General features: G+C 49.0%; 1 protein-coding gene and 1 long non-coding RNA gene across 6 annotated transcripts in view; one reads left to right on the top strand and one right to left on the bottom strand.

Annotated features, from left to right (window-relative positions):
* Positions 1–22,301, top strand: part of ARID3B (AT-rich interaction domain 3B) — a 57,799-nt gene that overhangs the window by 28,503 nt on the left and 6,995 nt on the right. For all 5 annotated transcript variants that reach the window (XM_060618064.3, XM_078448890.2, XM_078448888.2 and 2 more), the window contains exons 3-5: positions 8,260–8,331; positions 8,535–8,607; positions 21,437–21,620. In XM_060618064.3, the coding sequence (XP_060474047.1) occupies positions 8,260–8,331; positions 8,535–8,607; positions 21,437–21,620 (329 nt within the window). The remainder of the gene's footprint in view (positions 1–8,259; positions 8,332–8,534; positions 8,608–21,436; positions 21,621–22,301) is intronic.
* LOC132668893 (uncharacterized) lies at positions 17,700–20,448 on the bottom strand. Its single transcript, XR_009605830.2, has 3 exons — positions 20,289–20,448; positions 19,940–20,060; positions 17,700–17,774 (listed from the first exon to the last, which is right to left on the bottom strand). It is a non-coding gene; the product is annotated as an uncharacterized LOC132668893 (long non-coding RNA).

Genomic DNA, 22,301 nt, shown 5'->3' with positions numbered 1-22,301 from the left:
TAAGCCTTCGACTCTTGATATCAGCTCAGGTCATGATGTCACAGTGTCATGAGTTCAAGCCCTACGTCAGGCTCTGTGCTGATAGTGCCAAACCTGCTTGGGATTCTCCCTCTTCCTCTCTCTTTGCCCCTCCCCTGCTCACACTCTCTCTGCTCTCTCAAAATAAATAAACTTAAATAAAATAATAAAATTAAATTTAAAATGTAGCTTGAAAAAAGTTTCATTTAAAAAAGCATTTCTGAAAGCACTGATCTTGGGCATGTTTCCTAACGTCTTCAGATCTCAATTTTCCCTTCCGTTAGGAAGGTCAGATGAGGTGTTTTCCTCCGTTCACAACACTGCTGGCTGGCTGAGCTCTGTGGTTTAAATGGATGGCAGGAGCCAGTATGGAAGTTCAGGGGGCAGATAGCTTACAGGGCGGAATAAGCGTGCGGAACTCTGCTGAGAAAAGGAGCTGGCAGTTGGCTCTGTGGCAGACTTAGACTTGGCAGGGCCGGTCCACTCTTTGGCATAGGGGTATCCTCATCGCCAGCACCGCACTTCCGAGTTTCTTCCTCATTTTGTAGGAACACCCCATTTCTGGGCACTCTTAAGTATTGCCTGGAGGGATGGTGTGCCTAGATGGCAAGGTAGGACTGCTGCCCTCTCCCCTCCTCCCCTCCTCCTCCTTTCTACTGCTTAATCAAGAAAGTGTCCCTTAGCTCTTTTTCCAAGCCACCGACTTTCAATTGATCTTTGCTGCTAGTAAGAGGAGGGGAGGTGCTTTCTGGTTCCTGCTAAAGTTACCTGACAGCGGAAGGTGTGCATCTGATAATTATAACTCTGGTGTTTCCAAGGCCTGAGCGATTTAGCTAAGAGCAGTAATCCTGATCTTATCAGGAGGGTTTTGTAGTCCAACAGTGTTGCTTATAACAATATCTGTTTTACTTCCTGGGGCTTCAATCTCCTTTTAGGATTCTCGTATAATCCTGCCCATTACCCCCTTGTGCATGTCTCATTACCTCCTGGAACCAGTTAAAACTGGTGCGAGGGCAAAGATGTTTTTTTTTTCTTCCTACCAAGATCTGGGAATTGAGCTTTTAACATTCCAGCAACATCAACCTGGCCAGCAGTAGAGCAGTCACAGTGAGCATAGATGATACCTGCAGAGCCAAGGGCTAGCCAATGAAAAGGTAAGTTGCTTATTTAAAAAAAAAAAAAAAAAAAAAAAATTACAATAGTAACAACAGCAATATTCAGCCCAAGTACTTTAGTTACATTTTATATTTCAAAGCAATTAAATAGTATCCATGAGTTTTTGAGATCAGCCCCTTTGAAGTCTAGTTATTTTCCTAATGACTACCTTGAGATTCAGCCCCCAGGAATTTGCCCAGATCCTTGACCTTGGGGTTCAGAATCTATTAGATTATAGAGAGTAGACAGAAAGGAAACACATTACTGTTCTGTGTCTTTAGAGAACACTCAAGAATCTCTGCAAAAGTTATCTGAAGTATGTATGAAGGACATGACAGTTTCTTGGAGGTTTCAGAATATGGGGAGCACAGATGAAGAGTTGGTGACTTAGCCTCTGCACTTTAAACCTGAAGGAAAGGGTTAACTCTTGCCTTGGGGAGGAGTGAGGAATGGGAACTAAAATTGCTTTGGACATCTGAGCTGTGCTTTAATAAGATATTCCAGGTGGTCAAGGAGTAATCCTAAAATAGCCTAGATACTTAATTGCTTTTAAAGTCAGGCGCTCCTGTCTCTGGGGAGGTACAGCTCTAAGGAATGTAGTGCTGGCTCCTAAGATCTTGGAGGCGTGGTCTGGTTGGGCTTTTTTTTTTTTTTTTTTTTTTTTCTTCTCCTTCCAAATCCCAGTAAAAAGAAAGGCCCAAGGTAGCCTTCTTGGGTCAGGAAACACTGGTTGAATTTCTCCCTTTCTCCCCACCAGAAGCTTGGCTCTTGCTGGTGCCAGCTGCCATAACCTGGCTTGTTCCAGGGTTGTGGAATATTCTCTGTCTTCTCTCCCCTCCCCCCACCTTTCTTTCCCGCACACTCTTACCACCAGCACCAGAGATAGTGGTCTATTCCTGTGTGATTACTTGCCCAGCGTCTTTCCATTCCCATTAGAACCTTTCTTAGGATAAGGTTCACATTTATCCTTTCCCTTTTGTCCCCTTAGTCCAGATCCAGTTAATTCTCTGACTTGGCTGCTTCTTCCCAAGACTTTTCTTTTCTCCCTGGTCCTGCTGTCCCCTACCCCTACCCTAGGCTCTCTGCATGGACTACCACACAGCCTGCCACCCCCTGTGCTGGCTTTCCTCTCCGGTCTTCCGTGCATTTTACAAAAGTAGTGTATCTGCATTGCAAAACGTTATGCGGGCCAAAGCATATTTTGTTACGTGAAGAGTCATACTGCCCCCTTACTAGAAAGGCTAAATATTGTGAAGGTGTCAGTTCACTGAACTGTTTCATAATTTCAGTGCAATCCAGATTTTCTTCACTGGGGTCAAGGGAGAAGGGGGGAGAGCAAGTGATGGGTCTTGCTTGACACATCATTCAAAAGTTAATCTAGAAAAAATAAACAATTGTTTTTTTAATCATCTCTCCCTCTCCATTAGACTGCAAGCTCCAGGAGGTCAGAGGCTCCTAACTGTCTTGCTCTTTTTGCCTCAGAACTTTACACAGTTTCTAGCATATCCTAGGTGATCACATGTTCGTACGGGAATGATATAATGAAAAATTGGAAAGTGAAAATCCCGCATAGTCTCAACCCCATTAGGTGTCTACATACGTTTTTAGATTTCTATTTTTTCCCAACCAAAGTAGGCCATTAAAATCTTCTAAAACACTGGTTTAATCATTTATTTTCTGCTCAGAAAACATCACTGCCTCCCTCCTGTTCACAGTTCAGAGTTTAAATTTCCTCCTGGTATTCAAGGCATTTCACAGCCTGTTCCCACCTCAACTATTCAGACTTGAATCCTCCCTGCCAAAACATGCCTTGTTTATCCCCCCACTCTGTGCTCATTTACACTGTAAATCTCCCCTCAACCCATTCTTCCATGCCGGCTTTATCTCCACCTCTGAGGAGCTCTCCTTTCTTCCACCTCCTGGGCACTTTGTGTTTTGGTACTTTGACTTGCTCTGTTCAATGCTCTGTGTCCAGCTTGTTTTTCCAACTCCATGGTAAAACTCCCAGCAGGGAGAATCACTTTTTGGGGAGTAGGGGTATTCTCAGCAGCTTGCACAATGCTCTCCCTGGGCTGGGTTCTCAGGAAATCAGTGTTGAATGAGTTTGTCATAGGGTCTTTGCTGCTCAGGACAGAAAGGGCCCCTAGAAGCCCTCTCATCCAACCCTGTCCCATGTTGGATTCCACAGCGTGACGTCCCAGACAGATGGCCATCCCGGGACAGGAAGCTGCCCACCTCCTGAGAAGGCCCCCTCCGTTACTGGGCAGTTCTGATTGCTAGAGAAGTCCTTCTTCTGTCGACCTGGGTAATTTCTGCCCCATAACTCTAGTTCTGCCCTCTGGGGCTTTATGGAAAAAAGGAAAAGAAACAACAACACCTTGCGTCCTCTTCTCCAAGGCAGCCTTTTAGATTTTCAAAGAGTGAATACATTATCCCTCTGTCTTCTGGATCTTCCAGGTTGAAGTATTGGGGAAGCACTGTTTTAATTTTGAGGAGCAGTCAGGTTAGACTTTGATTCATTATTGTTTGAAGGCCTTTTATGTGCACGTTCACAGTGCTAGGTGCCATATTCTGCCGCCCTCTCAGAGGCGTAACCTGCTTATCTCTCTTTCTCTTTCCCCTGGTGTCCTGTCCCCTGGGGGAAGATGGGTCCCTTCCTACCCAGGATGTTCTGTTTTGGAGGTAGTGGTGAAAGGTTAGCAGTTCTTATCCCAGTACCCCCAGATAAGTCCCCCGGGCAGGTGATGCCTGAGGGCTAGTTTCCTGGTTGGCTGCACTTGCCAGGTGAAACCTAGGAGATGAATCTGGGACTAAAAGGGCCATGACTTGGCAGTGTAGGCTTTTGTGACCAGAGGATTTTCTTCTTCTTCTCCTCCCTCTCTCCTTTCCCGATGTCACACCCGGAACACTCTCTGCTGTTTCTTCCACCCACAAGGCAGGACGGCGTGACAAAGAGAGCCAGACCTGCGTTTGCATGTTGGCACTGCCACTGGGAAGCTCTGAGACCCTGGGCCACTTAAGCAGCTTGCTCTCTTTGAGCCACTGTTTTCCCATCTCTAAAATCACTACCCCTACATCATACAATTCAGTGAGAAAATGCTTGTTAAGCCCCTGGCCCAGTCCTCGCTGCACAGAAGATGCCCAAACATTAGCTTCCCTTCCTTCCCCCAGCCTTCTTCCACTCCCATTTTTGAGGGATTTAAAGGCACGACACTGTGCTTCCCTGGGAAAAATAAACTGAATGTGGATATAGCAACCACAGCTAGCCTTGGATGGGTATTTGGGAACAAACTGTCAGTTTCCTGTGAGCTCCTGGTGAGATCAAAGCTTTTAAGAGAGGTCTTAAGTAGGAGAGGCTGGGAAGGTTGTAAATGGCAGTAAGTGACCACTCACTACTGCCTGCAGCCCTCATGGTAACAGAGCCTGTTCCCCTGGCCGGTAGCCTTGCATGCAGCGGCCCTTCAACTGAAATGCTTTTCTCGGGGACCCCCCTAAACTGTGGAGCTAGCTCCTTTTGGATGTGTGTCCCCCACGCTCACCTCTGCCACTCCTCACTCTCCTCCCCACCATGCTCAGCATCCAAGACAGAAGTCATCGCTGGGCTTCGAGCAGTCACACCCACAGCCTGGTGAGAGGCCAAGAAACCCACACGTCAGCTTGAAGTGAGCTATGTTTTTACAGTAGTTGATCAGAGTGCTGAAGCCTGCAGTCCTCCCCATGAAAGGAGGAGAGAAGAGAGGAGTTGTGGGGTTGGAGGTCCCATGGGGGAGCCCATTCCTGCCTTTCAGTAAACGTGCCCATGCTTTCTCTGTACTAGAGGCTGGGGATACCCTGATGGGATGTGCACAGACTCGAGGGGACACACACAGACTGGGGATGTAGGCGGGACGCAAGTAACCAGCACATCCGGTGATAGCCCAGAGGAGAAAGGCATCAATTCTGCCTGTTGGGCAGAAGCGAGAGTCTTCGTGGAGGAACAGCATTCAGGCTAGACTGTGAAGGGCGGGCAGAGCCAGGAATTACTCTCACTACAGCCAGAAAATCTTGTGAAGTAGGGTTTAACTGCCCCAAGACCAAGAGAGTCATGCAAAGAGAGCGGACATTTTCTCCTCAGCCCCAACTGAATATTTTAAATTAAGTAATGACCCATCCCAGCCTCGGACAAAAGAAAACAACTCCACTCCCCTGTGGGTTTTTTTTTTTTTTTTTTTTTTTTTTATGTTTATTGAGAGAGAGAGCACACACACATGCTTGCACATGAGCGAGCAGAGGAGGGACAGGAAGAGAGAATCCCAAGCAGGCTCCCTGCTGTCAGCGCTGAGCCCGACATGGGACTCGATCCCACAAACCATGAGATCATGACCTAAGCCAAGAGTCGGATGCTTAACCAACTGAGCCACCCAGGTGCCCTTCCTGTGTTTTCTTTAAATCATAACTAAAATTCCTATCTGTGGAATGGGTCAAATGGTAGCATTGCCCAAAGAGTTGAGTGTCCTCTTTCCGTCCCGTTCTGGCAAATTTCCCTGTCTTCTGTGGTCACTGAGCTAGGGGTGTTAGGCTAAAATCCCATAGCTAAGCAGATTTGCAAGTGTTTCATATTTAGTGAGCCACAGCTAGTGCGAGGTCTGATTCTCCCACCACTTGGGTTCTGATGTCTAAGCAGAGCTGGAGAAAGCCAAGGGGTCATGACAACCCCCAGCCCCCACCCTTCTCCTCTGTTCCTGAGCTGAGCTCTCGCACTTGGGTGTTTATTTTCACACATAGTCACACAGTGGTTGTACTGATGTGCTTGTTTTTACACTCCTCTCCTGCTGTGGAAAGCCCTGTCTGAATTCTAGGTTGTGGATTCTGTCCTCCTCACCCAGCTGAGTGTTAAATAGTTTCTGAGTGAGCATTCTGAGTGCCTGGAAGTTATTGTAATTAGCAAAAAACTGTGTTTTCATCTCTCTTGGTGACTGATAGAGAAAAAATCCTCCTGTGCTTCAGATCTCTAGCTGGAGAGAGTTGGGAATTGAGCTGCCACAGTAAACAGCTGACATAACAGAAGCGGCAATGATCCCCCATTAAATGTCTTTCAGCCGATAGGGGCTCCCGGGATAATTGACTTTCCAGCAGGAATTACTGGCTCAAACAAAATCACTGGGCATTAGGGCAACCTACTGCATCTTTTGAAAGGGGGACTGTAACTCTGTCTGGGTTTGCTGACCCGACAGGCATAATTCATCTTGATTATTCATTGTGCTGGTTCCCACCAGATGATACCAGATTTCTGTTGACTGTAATTACAATGTGGGGCTGAATCTTAGCTTTTTTTTTTTTTTTTTTTTTTTTTAAATAGTGTTTCTCCCGCTTGGTTATTGGCTTCCCTGAGCCGAAGAGCTGTAGAGAGATCTCTAACAACGTCTGCCTGGGGAGATGATGAGTGCACAGTCAGATAGCATTTACTGAGCACTTCCTTACACACATCTTTTGTGAGATAAGCAGGGAAACAATTTGGTGTAGCCTGTTTCATTTCAGCTGACAGAGTGTCACTTCTTCTTGGTTATACTTACCTCACGGTGTACTAAATTGCTACTATCAGGAAGTGGGTCTACATCTCAGAGCCCTCTTTGAGTAGGGGAGGCAAAGTATGGTCCCAGAATATAACTGAATAAATAATACCTCCTGCTTTCGGGCAAGCTTGATTAGAGGGGAAGATAGAAAAGAAGGGAATTAGACCAGGCTTTTATGTTACTGACAAGGTTTTACAGCGAGATCCCTATGCAGTCCAAAGAGTGTCCTCCCAGGAAACCCCTGCTCCCCATCCCCGGATGCCCCTCCCCAACCATTTACACGCCCCAGTGCCTGCGCATGCGCCCGAAGTCCTCGGGGAGAAATCAGAGAGTGACAGGCTTGGTGCATCCAGTCCCATCCACTGGGTCCTCCACTGACCAGTGTAGACTTCTACTGTGACATTTCATATTCCCCACTGGCAGAGGGCCTGTTTGACTCTTCTGTATGGTATGTGTGTATATTTTTTGAAGAGGTGCCTAATTGACTCAAATAGCCAGTTAAGGCCTTTTAGCAGTGATTATAGTTCATCAGGCATTCGCTGGGGCCTGTTAAGTGCCAGCAATGTGCTCTATGCTGGGGGTACAAAGATGGATGAGAAACTTTTGCTTTCAAGGAGCTTACGATAGGGTGAGGATGATAGATAATTCCAAAGTATGTTAAATTCTAAGCTCAAAATGTATAGCGATTTCTTCCAGAATACTTAGTGCAGCCGAGAGTGAAGGGAAGGCTTCCCCCAGAATATGTTGCCTAATCTAAGGAGTAAGAGTTACCCAACTGAATAAAGGCAAGAAGCAGGTTCCAGGAACATAAACAAGGGTGTATTTGCTATTTCCTCCTAATTGGCTGAATGGTGTTGGTTTAACCCAATCAATTAAATTAGGATTAGGTTTTCATTATTTCTCTAATGGAAATGAATTTCATCCCAGGGGCACAGTCTGTATACCTTGGGAATAACGTCGAACTCTGAAGGCTGTCCTATCACTAGGGAGTTCTGGTCACTAGACTTCCAGCTTCCAGTGGTGAGGTTTAGTGGAGAGACCAGAACTTCAGGGCCTGCCATCTGTGATCCTTTATCCTCCACTTCGAGTGGTCACGTGGCTTTACAGCATGCTATGTAGTATACAAACGTGCCATAAAATCATACAAACACACATGCCGTGTAGAACCTGAAGAAAAGTGGGACAGCTCAGAGTGATGGCTTCGGGAGGATCAGCTAGGGATGAACAGGTTCTCAGAAAGTTGGGCCTTTGTCTCCTCCTCTTCTAGGATTATCAAGGATAAGTAACACCCACCCTCCTCCAACAACTGGACCTGATTCTTCCACCTGACTCCCTCTTACTTTGGAACCATTACTGAAAGCGAAAGAACAAGATGTCCCTGTAAGAGCAGCAGAGGCGGTTACCTGAGGAGTCTTTTACAGTCTGAGCCAAGATAGCACAATTGCTCAGGGTCTTCATCTTTGCCCTAAAAGATTGCCTTGTCCTCCGTCACTCTCCTATTCCCTTCTGAACTCTGTGCTTTGTTCTCCTTTAGAATGGTGGTTTGGCCTGGAGCGATGATGCGGACGGAGGCCGGGGAAGAGAGATCTCTCGAGATTTTGCCAAGGTCTGTAATGTCTCCTTTGTGATAATGAATGGGGCCGCTCTGCAGTGGGTTGTTAAATCTGATCCCCAAGGAATAAGGACGGGAATGGCCCGTGAGTCACATTTGTAGTCATACAGATAGATGGTTGTGTATCTCTGGTGGAAATCTTCCTGCATTAGACGGAATTTTTCATTGTGTTTTTTTCTGGGGGACCGGGATTGCAGCTGTATGAACTGGACGGTGATCCGGAAAGGAAAGAGTTCCTGGATGACCTCTTCGTCTTTATGCAGAAGAGGGGTGAGTGTGCAGTCTCCTCAGTTTTTCAACTCAGTGAATATTAATTGAGTGCTTACTGTGTGTAAGTCACTGTTAGCCATTCTCCCTGCAGAGTGCTGGCATCTTAGCCCAGGAGAACAAGAGGCACTTACTGCTGAGTGGTTCTGACCTAGCAGAGTAGTCGACAACCAGATCGAAGAGGACAGAGAGGGCCTTGGCAGAAAATAAATGGAATGATCCATCTAAATTTGGTCCTGCCTTATTTTTGTTGCTCTCTTCTGATTAACCGGCCTCTCTGGTGTTATTTTAAATTCAAATGTACTTTTTTCTTAGCCTCATACCAACTTTGGGCATCACTTAAACTAGTATGTCAGGTTTCCTCTTGGTGTACCTAGTCCTGCAGACGCTGAGAAAGGCCAGTAAAAGACTAGAGGTCCCTCAGGATTTGTTGAGAGGGTCTGAAATGATCCGTGAAAAGGAAAGGCTAACTCGTTTTTTCTTATCCATTGGCTCTGGTTTTTGCACCCTGTGGCTTGGTTTGGGGCGCTCTGCATGGGCACCTACTTTATAATGCGCCTTCTCACTTCTCTGTCCTCTCCTTCTCACTCCCACTCCTCACCCCAGCCATCTCCACTTTGGACCCTGGTGGGACTGAGTCTTGAGCCCAATGACTCAACTTCCTGGCTTTATGTCCTGTCATAGCAATGAGTTCACCAGCCAGGTTAGCCCTCAGGAAGCATGGCCAGAAAGCCAGCCTCTCTAGAAGGTTCTCAGCAACCTGTGTAGTTCCACCTTCATCACCCTCAGGACAGAGCCACACAGCACAGCTGTTCCCACCAGCCTCCTGCCTGGGACCCTGCCTATGTCTGATTGTGTATCCCTTGGTTTCTGTGTCTGCTCCTTTACTGAGACCCGGGAATGAAATCTTCCTCTTTATCCTAGGCTGAGCTATAATGGCAGCCCCCAGCAGGTACTATTCTGCGTTAACTCCTTCCTCTCCCTCTTCTCCCCCGACCCCCCAGCACACCCTTCCCCCTCTCTCCTCCTTCCTCTTCCTTTACCTTGTAAAGCCTCACTGCTGTCCTAGTAGCGTGCATGTTACTGCTGGTTTGCTTACAGAGGTAGTAGGAAGTTTGGTGTCTCCGTGTCCTCCCATCTCCAAGCCTCTCAGAGCCGTCCAGGCAGCCCACAGTTTACTCCTCCAGCTGCTATCTGGAGCTGCATGTGCCAATGCAAAACAAGAATATAATCCCCAAAGATAATGTGACTGGCAGCAGTGAAACTCCCTGGTTGCCCTGAGAGCGAAAAATCCACTTAATACTTTGGTCTCCCTTCCAATTACCTTTTAATTATTTACAAGCTCCACAAGCCCAGCTGGTGCAAACCCAGGAGCTGATCTCGTCTCAGAGGGGCTGCCACAGCAATATAGATTTTAATCAGCAGTGTGGCTCCACTGCTTTCTTTTCTACTTTATTGTCTCCCTTCCCAGAAGGATTTTTAAAGGAAAATGGAAGTTAGATCATCCTCGCCAAGAGTGAATGTCGGAAATTATTTGTTTACTGCTCTGTGTCCCCAGTAGACTAGGAGCTCCTTGAGGACAGCCACTTTATCATTTCTTTGTGTCCCCGGTGCTCACACAGGACCGTACAGGGAGGTGCTCAAGATGTGTTTGCCGTGCAAGCAGTCCTAACTCAGGTTTTCTGCACTTAGCTGGCCCCACGCAGGAAGGCTGAGCTGCCCCGCTCTGGGTAGCCGCCCTGTAATCTGAAGTCAGCAGTAGAAAGCAGCATGTGCCGAGAAGCCTGCCATGCTGTGGCAGCTGGGGACTGCCACAGTGCCATCTAGGATATTTCTCAGGGACCCTGAAACAGGGGACTGCCACACTGCCATCTAGGATATTTCTCAGGGACCCCGAAGCAGGAGTGAGTGACTCCCTTTGATCGTGTCAGTTTATGGTTATTCAGGCTGGGCAAATCTTTTTCTTCTTTCTTTCTTTTTTTTTTAATGTGTATTTTTTGAGAGAGAGAGAGGAGGGAAAGAGACAGAGCATGAGTGCAGAAGGAGCAGGGAGACACAGAATCTGAAGTAGGCTCCAGGCTCTGAGCTGTTATGACAGCACAGAGCCCGACGCAGGCTCTCACAGTCCAGAAGATCATGACCTGAGCCGAAGTCGGACGCTTAACCAACTGAGCCACCCAGGCGCCCCTGGGCAAATCTTTTTCTGTCCTCACCACTTACGTTAGGTATTTCACTGTTTGCTGGCATCACCTGTAGGAAGGAAACAGTGGAGTCCATTTTGCAATTTGTTAGTTACCCAAATACAAGGTTTCTCAGCCTCAGCATATTTACTTTGGGGACTGGACAGTCCTTTGCTATAGGGGCACCCCCCCCCCCCAAGTCATGATAACCAAAAATATTTCTAGATATTATAAATGTCCCCTGGGGAAGAAAACCACGCCTTCCCCATTGAGAACCACTGCTAGAAAGATGGGAAAGAGGGTGAAGTTCTAAAATTTCCTTCACAGAGAAATTCTTTATGGAAATCATCTTCCCTCCACTCGGGTAGCCCTACCTGAGGGTGGTGGGGGCCTGTGCCAGGCAATATCACAGGCGCCCCTCCTGTGGCCAAGTGCCGGAAGAGTGCGTGCCGGGCCCCTGTTCTGGGCTGGGGTACAGGGGAGGCCTCTGCACCTCCACCGCATTGGAGGTAACAGGTGGAAGACCCACACAGGTGGAGGCAGAAGCGTGGTGGCACCCATGGGCCAGGCACAGCTGGAAGAATCCTTCATTGTCTGTGGCCTGGGTGAGTCAACTGGCACCAGATTGTGAAGAGCCGTGGCTGGCCGAGAAGTTAGCACTTTAGTCTGTGGACATAAAACATGGGGCGCGTCACCAGAGCTGGGCCTTCAGGAAGCTTGCCGTGTGTGGCAAGCAGGGGTGATGGGGGCAGAGAGGGGAGAATGAGGCACAGAGACATTATGGAGGTTGTTCCCTTTAAACTCACAGTGGTCTCCTCTCTGGAAAACTAGCATCTAAGGCTGTAAACTAGATTGTGTGGCCCAAGAGGGCTCGGAGCAGATCACAGTTTTATTCATGTGATGCTTGCCGTCTTCCCTCTTCACACAGTGGTGAGACCAAGGGCCCTTAGACATTTGTGACTGGTTTCGTCACTCCCAAATCGGAGTGTCTGGGACACTCAGGAGCCAGGTATCGTTAGCTGGGTCGGAGGAAAAGCCTCAGAGATCCCGGCAGCAGGGCAGCGACTCCTCCTCCAGGGCCAAGGGGAAGGACAAACATAGATTTCACAGGAGCCACTGAAGATGGCCTGGGTTTGAAAGCCTTGGTGACTCCCACCTGGACAGTGAGTGGGGCCGGGCAGCTTTGACACGGCAGGCTGCACTGCAGGGGAAGCAGACAGGGCTGCAAGGGAGGCAGCGCCCAGCAGGCTGCCCAGCGAGTGCAGCTGCAGGTGATAAACGGCTGTCCAGCGGCAGAGGGGCCAGGCCGTAACTGCTGCTTTGTGCAGCGTCTCCCTCGCTTGTTAACGTGTTCGGGTGAATTGACTGCCACAGATGGGCCTTTCAGCTCCGGGCACCTTGGTTTCTGGGCCGATGGTCCCCTCCCCCACCAGCAGAACAAGCTGCCCCAGAAGGAGCCTGAGAAGAGGCCGAGGCAGCGCCGCGTTGTCGGGCTGTCTCCTGCCTGCCTTGGGAAACAGCCGCTGTGGCCCTGTCGGCAGGCACATGGCAGGGGAAAAAGCTGTAGACGGGGTGCAGGGCCAGGCTCGCGCCCCACCCATCTCCATGATCGGGAGCAAAGCATTCTCCTTCTGGGGGCCACAGATTCCTTATGTGTAAAATGTGAGGGTTCAATTCGAGTTAATCTGGAAGCTTCTTCCAAGTTCTGTGTTTTGTATCATATCCATGATTGTGTCTTTTGCACTACCAACAACAGGTCACCCTCACTTACCAAAAAGATAGCAATTTTCTGTCGAAACAGTTGTGTAAAAACAATACTGAGGGGGCGCCTGGGTGGCTCAGTTGGTTAAGCGTTCGACTTTGGCTCAGGTCATGATTTTGCTGTCCATATTACGAGCCCCGCGTTGGGCTCTGTGCTGCCAGCTCGGAGCCTGGAGCCTGCTTCGGGTTCAGTGTCTCCCTCTCTCTCTGTCTCTCCCCTGCTCACGCTCGGTCTCTCTCTGTCTCTCAAAAAGAAATAAATGTTAAATTTTTTTTAAAAAGTATTTAAAAAAGAAAACTATACTGAGGACCCCCCAAAAACAAGTACTTCTCCCCTTTCCATGCCTAAGCCAAATTGAATTAAACAAGTTGCTTTTGATCTTGACCCCCACCCATGTTTCTCTGGAAAGACGGGTTAGATTTCAGAGTTCTGATGCCCCTTCTTGCTTATTACCTTTTGCTGTGTGCACACACATGCGCCTATGTAGAAAATACACACGCGTTTCTTTGCAAAAAATAAAGCCAAATCATTGTAAGTAAAATTCTCTGGCTAATTGAACTGACTATGGATGGTTTCTGAGATCTCATTCCGTGTTAGATTTTCCAGGGGGAAGTCTAGGTAGGCTGGAGGGGGACTAATTTGGAAGTCTGATAAGCAAGGGCTTATAAACAGTTCCATTCTCCGACAGTGAGGAAGAAAAGCTTGTTCCCTAGGTGGTGAAACAGAAAGAAATATGTCATCAAAGAGGAGAAAGAGGATGATTTTGCTGTTATTTTTATTATCCCATGTGTTTTATAGACCCCTTTCAACCCATTTTCTGATCTGCCGCTCCGCACAGCTCTAGCTCTGAGGGGTAGCGAGAGCAAAAGTTACCAGGTTAAGTGACTTGCCTAAGGTCACAGAGCCGACTTAGCACTTGTCCCCCAACTCCAGGCCAGTGCTCTTTCCCTCTCCTGCAGCGCCTTTGAGAAACAGCCCCTTGTGCCAGCAGCTCCGTCGCTTCCTGTTCAGGCAGTGGGCAGGCTTTGTCTTGCCTTCAGCCTTCTGAGCCCCACAGAGAATGCTGGTCTGCCTCCGCAGGCCAGTGTGTGGTAGAGTCTGACAGCATCTAGCTGATTAACACGGGGATAGGACTGTTCGCGTGAGAGAGGTCTTCATCTCAGGGTAAGGCCCGCCTCTCAGGGAAGGGCAGATGTGACGATTCACAGTAGCACAGAGGCTGCCATCTGTCAAGGCAGGATGGGGGGGTGGGGGGCACGGGAGAGGGAAGGTCTAACGCATCTTACACGCACCCAGAGCACCCCCGAACAAGGCTCTGCTCTCCCTGCCCTAGCCAGGCACACCAGGTAAGTGAGCTGCTTAGTCACATAGAGGACGAACTTTGTCAAGCCCTCACCCGGAGAACTGCCCTCCTCCCCCAACTAGTTCTGTTCAAGGCTGCAAACTGACCTTGGTTTTCCCAGATGGATTGTTGAATCTGTTTTTGATGTGTATATACAAAGAATTTACTGTGGGAAAAGGGCTTGGTCTGCCTCAAAGTGCGATTTGAGTGTTTTTCCTTCTGTTGTGTGCTTATCTATCCATCTCAGGCAAGGAAATGTTCATGACATATATCGCTCTGCCTTTTGGTGGAAGCAGTTTCTCATATATTCTTTGTAACTTGCAGTAAATGGTCTATGCCATGGACACTCTTCCTGATAGACTAAAATACGTGTCTCTGTCAGATGAAATAGGCTTTGGGGCTTCGTTTTCTAACTTTAGCACCAAATGAAAGTCTAAAATGCAAATATTTGTCTCATGATTGGCCTTTGTTTGAAGCCAAATCTTTTTCTCTCCCCAGGTGTTCCAACTATTAATATACTGGGTTTTTTCCCCCTTTTTTTCCCACTTACAATAGTCATTTAATATCCTATATCTATTCAGTTATTCCTAATAATAGGAAGGGATCCTGGTTTTTGGAGGGCATGATTAATTTGAAGAGCCCAATTTTGTCATTAAATTCAGCCTCTTCCCCTCCAGATCTTTTACTGATACTTTAGCACTTGGTAAAATTGAGTTGATAGTTTGCCCTTCTTTGTTCCAAGTGAGCTAATACTTAATACCTCATTCAAGGGTTGATGTAGGAATAGTCTAAAGCAAGGATTTGGTCCACTTACATGGTGAGAAGATCTACTGAGCACTGAGAAGCCAGTGGCATGGTTTGGCAATAGAGGACAGTCATGAACTGCCTAGGCCAAAAGGCCCTTGAGTTCTTGTACCTTTCCCCAGCCAACTTTCCACCCCCTCTCCTGGAGACACCAGCTAGGTCTGTTGGTCAGCAGCAGTCAGAGAGAGCAGAGAAGACATGATGATCCACCTCCTTCTAACTCCTTGACCAACTTCTCTGAACATAGTTTTTAAGGAAGGAGACAGCACGGCCCTGACCTTACAAGCCATAGTAGAACACAGCATTGCACATTGAACTTCACCTAAAGCAATTAGCCTGAGCTAGAGTATCAAAAAGGGTGAGGAGTTTGGGGCACCTGGGTGGCTCAGTCCGTTAAGCATCCTGAGTCTTGATTTTGGCCTCAGGTCATGATCTCACGGCTTGCGAGTTTGAGCCCTGAGTCAGGCTCTGCACTGATATAGCTTGTGGAGCCTGCTTGGGATTCTCTCTCTCTCTCTCTCTCTCTCTCTCTTTCTCTCTCTTTCTCTCTCTCTCTCTCTCTTTCTCTCTCTTTCTCTCTCTCTCTCTTTCTCTCTTTCTCCCCTTCTCCCTGTCCCTGCCCCCTTGGCCCTCCCCTGCTCCCACATGCATACTCTCTCTTAAAATAAATAAACTTTTTTTTTTTTTTTTTTTTTTAAGTTGAGGAGTTTAACATTTAACCTCTCAGGTTGTGGTCCCTCCAGTACTCCCATGCATTGCTGCTGGCAATATAAATGGGCATAACCACTCTGGAAATTTATTTGGTAGTGTTTACTGTAGCTGAGCATATGCCAAACCCTGTCATTCATTAATTCCACTCGTAGGTGTATTCCCAAAGAAATGAATGCTGTGTTCACTGAAAGACATCTCAAGAATATTCAGAGCAGTACCATTTATTAGAGCCAAAAACTGGAAAGAACCCCAATGTCCATCAGCAGTAGAATGGACAGATAAATGGTGCCATAGTCACACAGTGGAATAGTGCGCAGCAATAAAAAGGAACGAACTGCTGTACGCACTGGAGGGATCTCATAGGCCTAATGTTGAGCAAAAGAAGCCAGACACACAAGGGTAGATATTACGTGATTACACGTATGTAAGGTTCAAGCATATCACCTGTGGTGGTGACACATGTCAGGGTGATGGCTACCTCCTGGGAGAGAAGAGGTGGGGAATGCGTATTGATTGGGAAGGGGCATGAGAATTTTCTGGGGTGCTGGAAATGTTCTGTATTTAGATCTGAGAAGTGGTTACAGGGGTGTACACAGAAGCAGAAATCCAGTGAGCTGTGTATTAAGATGAGCGCACTGTGGTGTGTATTTGCTGGACCCACTCGGTGGGAAACCAAAAGTAGAGCTTAAAGATACCTGTCAGTCCAGTATTGGGACGCTTGAGCATCTTGCCTCTGCTCTGTTTTGTGGGACAGTCAGCCACACGCTGCACCGAACGCTGCCAGACACGGCTGCCCCGTCTCCTGGCGTGAGGTATTTTCTACATAAACAAGTTGGGAGAAAAATCACCCGTCGTTTCTTTGCCTGTTCCTGGGCGGCAGGACCAGAGAAGGAATGAATATGCAGAGGAATGGGCAGGAAGCCTGTCCGTCTGCCCGTGCACACCCCCGCTTAACACGGGCCTTAATTCTTTTAGGCTCTCCAGTCGACCGCCCGGCTCTCTTGACAGGCAGTGGAAATGATTAATGATCATTTTCAAAGCCAGGAAAAAACAGCGAGGGTCCTTGGCAGGGCCACGTCCTGGGTCCTGGGCCCTCACCCCTGATCAGTGGGCGGGAAGGCAGCCATGTGACCGTCTGGGGTCCCCGCCCCTGACTGTGTCTCGTCTTCGTTGGAACAGGCCCATTTTCTGTGGTGGGGTGGATGTGCCACCTCCCATCTTTGTCTCCAGCGCCCAAGGAGGCTGTCTCCTCCCTCCGCCCTCACCCCTACCCCTTCCCCCTATCTCCGCAGTCTTGAGTGGCAGGAAGGAGAGCGAAGTACCAGGGAGCAGCTTTTCTTTGGCTCCATGTATCTGGAAGTTCCCAATGACAGCTTTGGCCTTGCTAGTGCCGTGCCCCAGCGGCGTTCCCACCACCCAAGGGTTAAAGCCCCAGGAGCCCCACAGCCTCTCTGGGTCCCTGGCCCTCATAAAAGCCTTTCTGCGTAGTCCCTTGGGCTGCCTCAGGCTCCCTGGCTGAAATCTGATAAGGGCCCTCTTTGTTGGAACTGTCAGTCTCCTTTATCGAGGAGGGAACTGGAGACCAGCGGCATTTCTTGGGGTACAGATAAGGCCCTGGATTCCTGTCAGAGGGAGCATGATTAATTACCCTCAATCCTAGCTCCTGCTTTGATAGCAGTGACTGACAGTACACAGGCTCCCCCATCAGGTGCTCACGCCCCCTCTGGGAGGCCTGATGGGGGTGGAGATTCAGCCTCCTGCAGGGCCAACGCTAGTGACCCACGAAGCGCTCGAAGCGCTCTTGCAAAGGCCGTTTGCCTCCTTCCTGGTTCTCTGCAGGTTGTTTTTGCTCTTATTGTGGACAGAGATCTGTTACCTTCCAGGTAAAGAGCCTCCTTAGAGGAAGATATAATCCAGCCCAAAGAGCAAGCCAGAGACACCCCTCTTCCCTGCAAGGCTGGGGGAAGAGCGTATGGCCGTGGTCCTTAGCCACACAGGGGCCTCCATAGGACAAGTTCCTAAACCATCCACCTAAAGTCACTTGGCAACATTATTCCATAATTCAGGCAAGCTCCTAAAACCAACTCACCCTCCCTTCGGCAATAATCACAACTATCCATTTTTGTTTTAAGTTTTTATTCATAGACTCATAGGACTGAAAGGCATCTAGCCCAAATTCCTCATTTCACAGATGGAAACACTGAGACCCGAGTATGTCAGTCCCTCGTCCCCACTCCCCAGTATGATATATTGGTCCTCTTTCTTGTTCAGAAGGTAAACTCCACTACAAGGCCTTCCCCCATCTCTCTTCATAGCTGAGTCTCCTTGAGGCAAGGGAGATGGCTGCCAGGTCCGTTAAGCACAGGGCAGCCTGCAGAGACAGACCAGTCTGAGGGTCCTGTTTCTGTCGTTTGTCTTGAAGCCAGCGCAGGTTTTGTGTATGGATTGTCTGGACAGTGTGAGAAAACCGTACCGTCCTCTACATCTAGCACTCAGAATAGTCTCAGCTTTGTTTCTGACAGTATCGGGGTGCCTCCTACCCTGGGAACTATTTTCAGCAGTTTCACCGAGCGCCAGACTCTGGGAAGATAGCACCCTGCCCCCTTACCCACTCGTCTCTGTACCAGGGTGCCAGCTGTATCCCAGACCTGTGCTTTCTCCCCAGGGGTGCTGGGACGAGGTCACTTTTTGGTTAGATTTACGGCCTATGACTTCACGTGCCACTGTGCCCCTTTCTTGTCGCCTCAGCTCCTATACCTACCTCTGTTTCCCCTGCCCTGAACAGTTCTCAGCCTCATGCAGTCACATTCTGTGTGACTATCAAAACGCTAACTTTTCATGAAATTTCTACATCTGTAATGTTGTCTCTCAAAGAAGCCATGTCAAATGGCTAGACAGTCCAGTGATGACTAGGGAATAGCCTCCAGAGGCCATGTGAGCTACACCTGAGAACCTTTCATGGTTCATAGCTACACCTCATCTTCAAACAAAATCAGTATAAACAGCTTGGTCACTTTCTATTCTCCTGGCTTGCCTCCATAAATGACCGTGTCCAAAAGTACAATACACTGTTTACGTTTGAAGATTTACCAGCATCGGAGATTGTAATGAAAATCGTGTAAATTATGAAGGCCATTTGCAAATGGATTTCGAAAACCAGATACATAGCTCCCATCTGTGACGGTTGGAGGACAGCACTCCCATCAGCTGGGCAAGCCCTGCCTCGTGGTTGGTTACACACTCAGCCGCACCCGTCTGTGTATAGCCCAGACCCGGCTGCCCTCCACTCTTTAACACATGCTGCCCCTTCTCTTTGACCCCACTGAACGTGTTCATGGTCTCTTTACCTTCTCAAAACCACCCCCCCCCCCCAACTCTCCATCCATCCTTCTGCTGCCTGTCCACTTTTCGTGGGACCTGGACGCAAAGACCTTAACAACCCTGGGCTTCCATTCCCCCAGTTTGTTTACTAAGGGTCGTGACCCTAATGAGCCCGCTGGGACCTGAGGAGACAGTGACTTCTGTTCAGGGTTGTCGGCCTCAGACACCTGACTTGATGCTGGTGACAGGTCTGGCGGGCGCACTGCAAGCATTACGGAAATGCATCTGAGATGCCAAGTTGGGTAACCCAGAGCTAGTAGCTATGACTCTGAGGAGCATTTTTTTTTTCCAACCTGCACAGTAGTTTAACTTATTACACACTATAACATTTAAGAGATGGTGAAGGAGAAACAGTCTCTGCCTTCACAGAGCTGACAGTCGTCCTGGGCTACCCAGTGAACATAGATAAAATGATCAGAGACTAAGTATCGCTGAACTTGTAGGCGTCATAACAGGAATTCGGAGAGAGAAGAAATCCCTGTGAACTAGGATAGCTAGAAGATTCTTCCTGAAGGCCACTATGGAGAGGACTTGAGCAGAGGCAGGTCATGTTAGGCTTGATGAGGGAGAACACCAAACAAACCATGGAGGAGAAATGGGCCTGGTTTGGGGAGTGTCATGAGGGGACCCAGCTAGTGAGTGAGAGTGAGTTGTTGGGATGCTTGAAATACTTTGTAGGTAACCTTTTAAGGGGTGTTGGGGCCCCAGGTGATGAGACTGGGCTTGTGGGGCGGGATGGGCAGGCATAAGAGTCTGTAGGTGTTGAACAAGGATGCCAGGGCTGTGGTGGCAACCGTGCTCAGGGTGAACGCATGGGTAAAGAGGCCGCCGTGGGCTGGGAAGGCAGATACGTTTGAGAAGTGCCTCAAAAGAAGGATCAGTGGAGCCTCCTAACAACCTCAAGAGGGGCGATAGGGGAGAGAAGAGGAGCTGGTGCTGCCCAAGACTTCAGAGGATGATGGTGGTGCTGGAAGGAAAAGGAAGTGATGGGAGAGGACGGGCTGGCTTGGGGATAAGGGTAAGCTCAGTGTGAACATTCTGACTTGGAAGGGAACGGGTCACTGTGAAGATGTCCAGGAAGCTTCTGCAAATGCGAGGGGGCCTTGGGAGTGGTCCTTCCAGAGTCTGGGCGATGCCATGAGGGTGTGAACTCACCTGGGCCATGAGTGTGCTTCGGCAGACAGGCCTCCCGAAGGACGTGGACCTTAGCCCTGTCCTTCCAGGAGACCAGTTCTGCCATACCAGGCTCTCGTGTTTACGTCCGGAATCAGGTTCACTGCCCAGAACACAGGGAGAAAAAGTGAACCAACACAAACTATGTGTCTTGGCAGTGTACCCACAGTCCTCTGCATATTTTACCTGTGAATCTTTGGATCTAACACTATGACCCCTTTTGTTTTGACCCTCTAAGGACCAGCTGATCAAGACAAAAGTTCTTCCAGACCTCCTGCCCCCTCCCCACACTTAGAAAAGAGGCCTGGTGCTGCCATCCAGCTCCACATACATGTTCATGCTCAGGCTGTTTGCTCTTCGTGCCTCTAGCTTGCATTATCCTGTAAAAGAGTTGATGAGGCCAGTGTTCCAGGGCTAGGAAGAAAATGGCATTCCTTGAGGGGAAAGAAGCAGGAAGAGCTGAAATAAACAGCACTTCTCGAAAACCAAGCTGGCTCACCGTCCACCAGGCAGGCAGTGAGACCTCAGCAAGACTGGGGCAGTGGGAGGGGGCCAAGGCAGAGGAGAGCAGCCTGTGTACAGTAAAAGGAGTTTGCCATCAAAAGGCAACAAGTCTCATACCCTGCCCTGGACGGTGACCCTTCCCTGCGGAATTCTCCCCTCTGACCTCCAGATCATTAATCCTGAGGCTGCCAAATGACAGTCATCCATCACGCCTCCTGACGAGCATCCCAGCCGCCTGTGAAAGGACCCCAGCCCCGCCCTCCCTGCCGTCCCCTGGTGCTCATTAGTGGGCCTTCCTGCCTGGTGCCAGGTTTCCTAATCAAGTCCCTGGCTCCTCTCACTTCCCTTCGGGGCCAGTAGCGGAAGCTGCTCTGACCCTCCCTCTTGCAGAGGCCAGGGAGGGGGTGGAGTGATTAGTGGGGAGAGAACCATTGAGTGGCTTTTTATCCCCCTGGAGACTTGTGTGTCCAGCGGCTCCTTTGACTTGGTGGGGACCCAGGAGAGAAAACATTTCTCCATCCTGCCACAGGAGAGGGGGAAGCAGGCAGTATGCAAATGAAAACACTGTTATAAAGTGCATGTAGAGCTACGAAAAAGACACCCAGGGAGCTGTGCAGGTGGGTGGTGGGACAGCCGAGTGGCTTCTGAAGGCTCAAGAGGAATGTGAGTGGCCACATCATTAGGAAAGAATCTGGACTCATCTTGGTAGCCAAAAAAATAAAAATAAAGGGAAAACATACCCAGAAAGACTAATGTCTTAAGCAAGACCACAAAGCCTGTGAGATGGACCTGTCTGCTCATCCCAAGGAGAACTGGCAGCTAGTCTGTCTGATAGCTTCCAGCTTTGGGAGTTGGAGTCAGATTAAAGCAGATTCATGAACATATTTCTAACTCAGCAAAAGGTGGGCCCATGGATATGTCTTCTTTCTCTGCTTGATAACACAACTCTCTGTTTCTCTATTTGGACAATCACAGGGACTCCCATCAACCGAATCCCCATCATGGCCAAGCAGATCCTGGACCTTTATATGCTGTATAAGCTGGTGACGGAGAAGGGGGGCCTGGTGGAGATCATCAACAAAAAAATCTGGCGGGAGATCACCAAAGGCCTGAACCTGCCCACATCGATCACCAGCGCCGCCTTTACCCTGAGGACCCAGTGAGTGGCCAGGGCCCTAGGGAAAGGAAGCTGAGGCTGGAGAACAGGGATGTTTTAACCTAGAGGAGAGGAAGGAAGGAAGGAAATTCCACTGTACAGTGAGCAAGATGAGAGGAATTCCCAACGCAGCCAGGAACTTTCTGAGAGGAGTCCCTCTCTAGACCTAAGTAAGGATGAGAGCCACCATTTCCCAAGTATGTTCCTAGGCTACTTTGCCATTCTCTTTCTTTCGGGCCTCACCATTAACTCCGTGAAGTAGGTGTTATGCCATTTTTCAGAAAACAAAAACTGAGTCTCAGAGATCATAGTTGAGCTGAGATTCACCCCTGGGCTTCTGGCCCCGCATCCACTCCTTCCGGGACATCGTCTCCCCCGCGCACCCCCACCCTAAGCCTTAGCCGTTCCTACCTGACCTTCTGCGCGCCCGGCCACAGAGGACCGGGATGTGGGACCCGTTTTTGCAACCATGTGAACTGATTCCGAGGGTAACAGGAGCAGGGGAACCAAGAGTAGCCTGAGGGGCATCGATTCTTTGGAGCATGCTGGATGTTGCTCTCTAAAGAATATGGAATGAGCATCTGTGAGTCAGTACGTCATAGCCTTGTTGAGAAGTGGGAGGGCTTTATCTTTGGAACTCTTCCAGCAGGAGTCGGGGACAGCACTGTAACCAGTACAGCGGTC

The sequence above is a fragment of the Panthera onca genome, chromosome B3 (assembly GCF_046562875.1).
Source record: "Panthera onca isolate mPanOnc1 chromosome B3, mPanOnc1 haplotype 2, whole genome shotgun sequence".
Classification (NCBI taxonomy): domain Eukaryota; kingdom Metazoa; phylum Chordata; class Mammalia; order Carnivora; family Felidae; genus Panthera; species Panthera onca.
This window is presented reverse-complemented; position numbering and strand designations above follow the sequence as displayed.